The following is a 2,877-nucleotide window of genomic DNA, read 5'->3' on the forward strand; positions in this document are numbered from 1 at the left end:
TAAAAAGTACTTGGAGAAATATCATTATATTATTTGGGAGTATTGACGAATAAAACGAAGATTCCATTATTGTCTTGAAAAAATGATATTTACATGTTAGCTAACAAATCAGTAAACAAATATATTAAAAGTTATCTGAACAACAAGAGAAAAGAACATGTTGTTTGGTTTAGTTCGATTGACTTTTAAAAATAAAATCGAACCAAACAAATATGGTTTAGATTGGTTCGATTGTTTCGGTTTTAAAAAAAAAAAGTATTGAGCCAATATTTAGAGGACATTATGATTTTTTGTTTAGTCATTTATACAATACCATAAAATAATTTTATAATTTTCAAAATAAATTTATTACTTGATGCATAAATATGAATTGCATCTTATAATTTTATCTTATATCTAAAGAATAATATACATAAAATCACATTCTTAAATAAATTTAAAATACAATATTGTATAGTTATAAGGAATTGCATGCATGTGACTATGTTAACCAAATGACACTAAAATTGTTTTTTATCATCAATTTGAATATAAAAAAATACATAAGTAATATAAAGCTGTAAAACTGTCTTCATCTTATTTTTAAAAAAAATAGTTAAAAAAAATCACAACTGAAAAAAAAATTATTTTCCACTCTAAACACTTAAAAAATCACAATTGTACGGTATAAACAATAGAAAAATGTACTTGACAAAAAAAAAAACAATAGAAAAATGTAAAGAGAAAAAAATTATTATTCGTGGACAATTTGGATTTGTGGTTATGATACTTGAATTTCCATGGGACCACAAATTTACAATATTTAAAGAAATTCATTAAAATTAAAAAATCAATTATTATTATTATTATTAAAATAATTAATCAGCTGTAATTTAATTTTTTAATTTATATGCATAAAACATTGATTTATGGTTGAGAAAGACTACACAAAAATCATGCATGAGTAACTCTGATTTAGATTTAGAAATAGTACACTACAAGGTTAAAAGTCAATTCAAAATACACAGAAGATTACAATTTACACAGTAGATTTGACATCTACATTATTTATTCATTTGTCGCTTACCACGTTTAAAACTATTCACAAGATCATTAACAAACACACATGAGGTTCCGACATTATTTGTTCACTGTCTTTATGTTTAGGTTGGGTGAATGTCCACAAGGTCAGTTTTCAAGCTCCAACAGCAGTATATGCGCTTAGCAAAGCATCCAATTCGCTGTTTGTGCGTGAAATCTTTCTCTCACCATCGTCCACTCTGTTTCCCCATATTCCAGGAATCACTTCCGCAAGTGCAACTCTATTCACACATTCCACTACATAATCCCCAACTTTGCTTTTCACACCCTCCCCAACCTAAAAAAACATACATCATTAATTAAATAATTAATTTCATAATCACAGAATAAATTAACATCATCTTAATTAAATTAAATTAAATTAAATTTAATACAACTTTGGTTTGTAAAATTACCAAAACAGTGTGGAGACCCATTTCTTTAGCAGCAAGTATGTTTCTTACGCTGTCATCCAGAAACAACTGCAACACAATACATATTAAAACATTACAAATTAAAAAAATTTAGTATATATCTTTATGAGTAGTTTTCCCATCTTTTTTTGAAAAGTTTGACAAGTTAAAGCAGTTGACTTACGGTACGATGAGGATCTAGGTTAGCAGTCTGAATAGCGATTTTGAAGGCATCCAGCGAAGGTTTCAAGAGGACAGGAAACTCATCGGGCCGTGTTGAATTCGGTAGATTCGGGTTTAAAGTCTCAAAGCATATAATCTGTTCGAAACAGTCCGTTATACCAAGCCAATCTAAAGCCTTCAACGCATGAATCCTGTCCGAATTCGTAAAAATCTAAACCGAGCAGAAATGATTCAAGAATTAGAAAAATATATCTAAAAAGAATAATCTATATGTAGTTAGTTGAAAGATTAAAAACTTTGCATACAATTTTCCTTTGCTTGATGGATCGCAAGAGGTTTCGTAACTGAATGTCTGGTTTGATTACTTCGTAAGGTAGTCTTCCGTGCACGAAACTGTTTATAGTAAGAAGAACGAAAAGTTAATCATGATTAGACTAAAAATCAAAATAGTTAATTAACTTATAAGCTGGAATAAGACGTTTATATTATTGTTACCTGTGGTAATCTTCTGCGGTGATATCATAGCCCAGAGCCTGTAATTAATTAAAATTAGATTGAGATTATTGTTATTATTAAGTTGTTAGTTAGTGTATTTTTATTGGAAGAGGTATTAGAATACTGACTCGTAAACCGGCGAGGGTGCTACCGTGGGATTTAAAAAGTTCTACTCGAAGTGTGGAGGCTTTGGTTTGTGAGAAACCGCATTTTTCAATTAGAAAGAGGTCGATGTTTTTCTTAACAGAAGCTCCGATTCCGGTGCTGGACGGGTACAAGGTGTCATCCAAATCTGATAGAGAGAAAAATGAATTAGAGAAAGTGATTTTGAAGGAGATTGTAAGATAGAAAAGATGTAATGCTTACCGAAGATGATGCAGTCGAAGGGAGAAGAAGGTTTGTTACGGAAAGCCATGGTTATTTGTTGTTGTGTTTTGAAAAGATGAAGAAAATGAAAAGAGAGAGCGAGTGAAAGAAAGTTTCCGTGGAGAGAATATATAGAGAAGGAAAGTGGGAGAGAGAGGGTATATTCGTAAATAGAAATGGCAAACGTGGAGAATAGATTGGAATGGATGGATGGGCAGAGGAAAATTCCAATTATGCTGAGTCAGCGTTTTGCATTGTTGTAAGCCGAGTAGATGTGGGGTCTATGAAATTGGCGCGTGTTATAACTAACGTTTCCGCGGAAATTTGGTGCAAGGACGGTTATGACCTTTGTAGTTATCAC

At 30.9% G+C, this 2,877-nt stretch overlaps 1 protein-coding gene across 1 annotated transcript; it reads right to left on the minus strand.

Annotated features, from left to right (window-relative positions):
- Positions 1–936: 936 nt before the first annotated feature.
- Positions 937–2,669, minus strand: LOC131643461 (uncharacterized protein C24B11.05). The gene is made up of 7 exons (XM_058913680.1): positions 2,517–2,669; positions 2,279–2,442; positions 2,151–2,188; positions 1,961–2,048; positions 1,657–1,866; positions 1,476–1,541; positions 937–1,357 (listed from the first exon to the last, which is right to left on the minus strand). Exons 1-7 carry the CDS (start codon positions 2,563–2,565, stop codon positions 1,175–1,177), a joined length of 798 nt encoding a protein of 265 aa, XP_058769663.1. The 5' UTR covers positions 2,566–2,669; the 3' UTR covers positions 937–1,174.
- Between the last annotated feature and the right edge of the window lie 208 nt (positions 2,670–2,877).

Source organism: Vicia villosa, linkage group LG1 (assembly GCF_029867415.1).
Source record: "Vicia villosa cultivar HV-30 ecotype Madison, WI linkage group LG1, Vvil1.0, whole genome shotgun sequence".
In the NCBI taxonomy this organism is placed as follows: domain Eukaryota; kingdom Viridiplantae; phylum Streptophyta; class Magnoliopsida; order Fabales; family Fabaceae; genus Vicia; species Vicia villosa.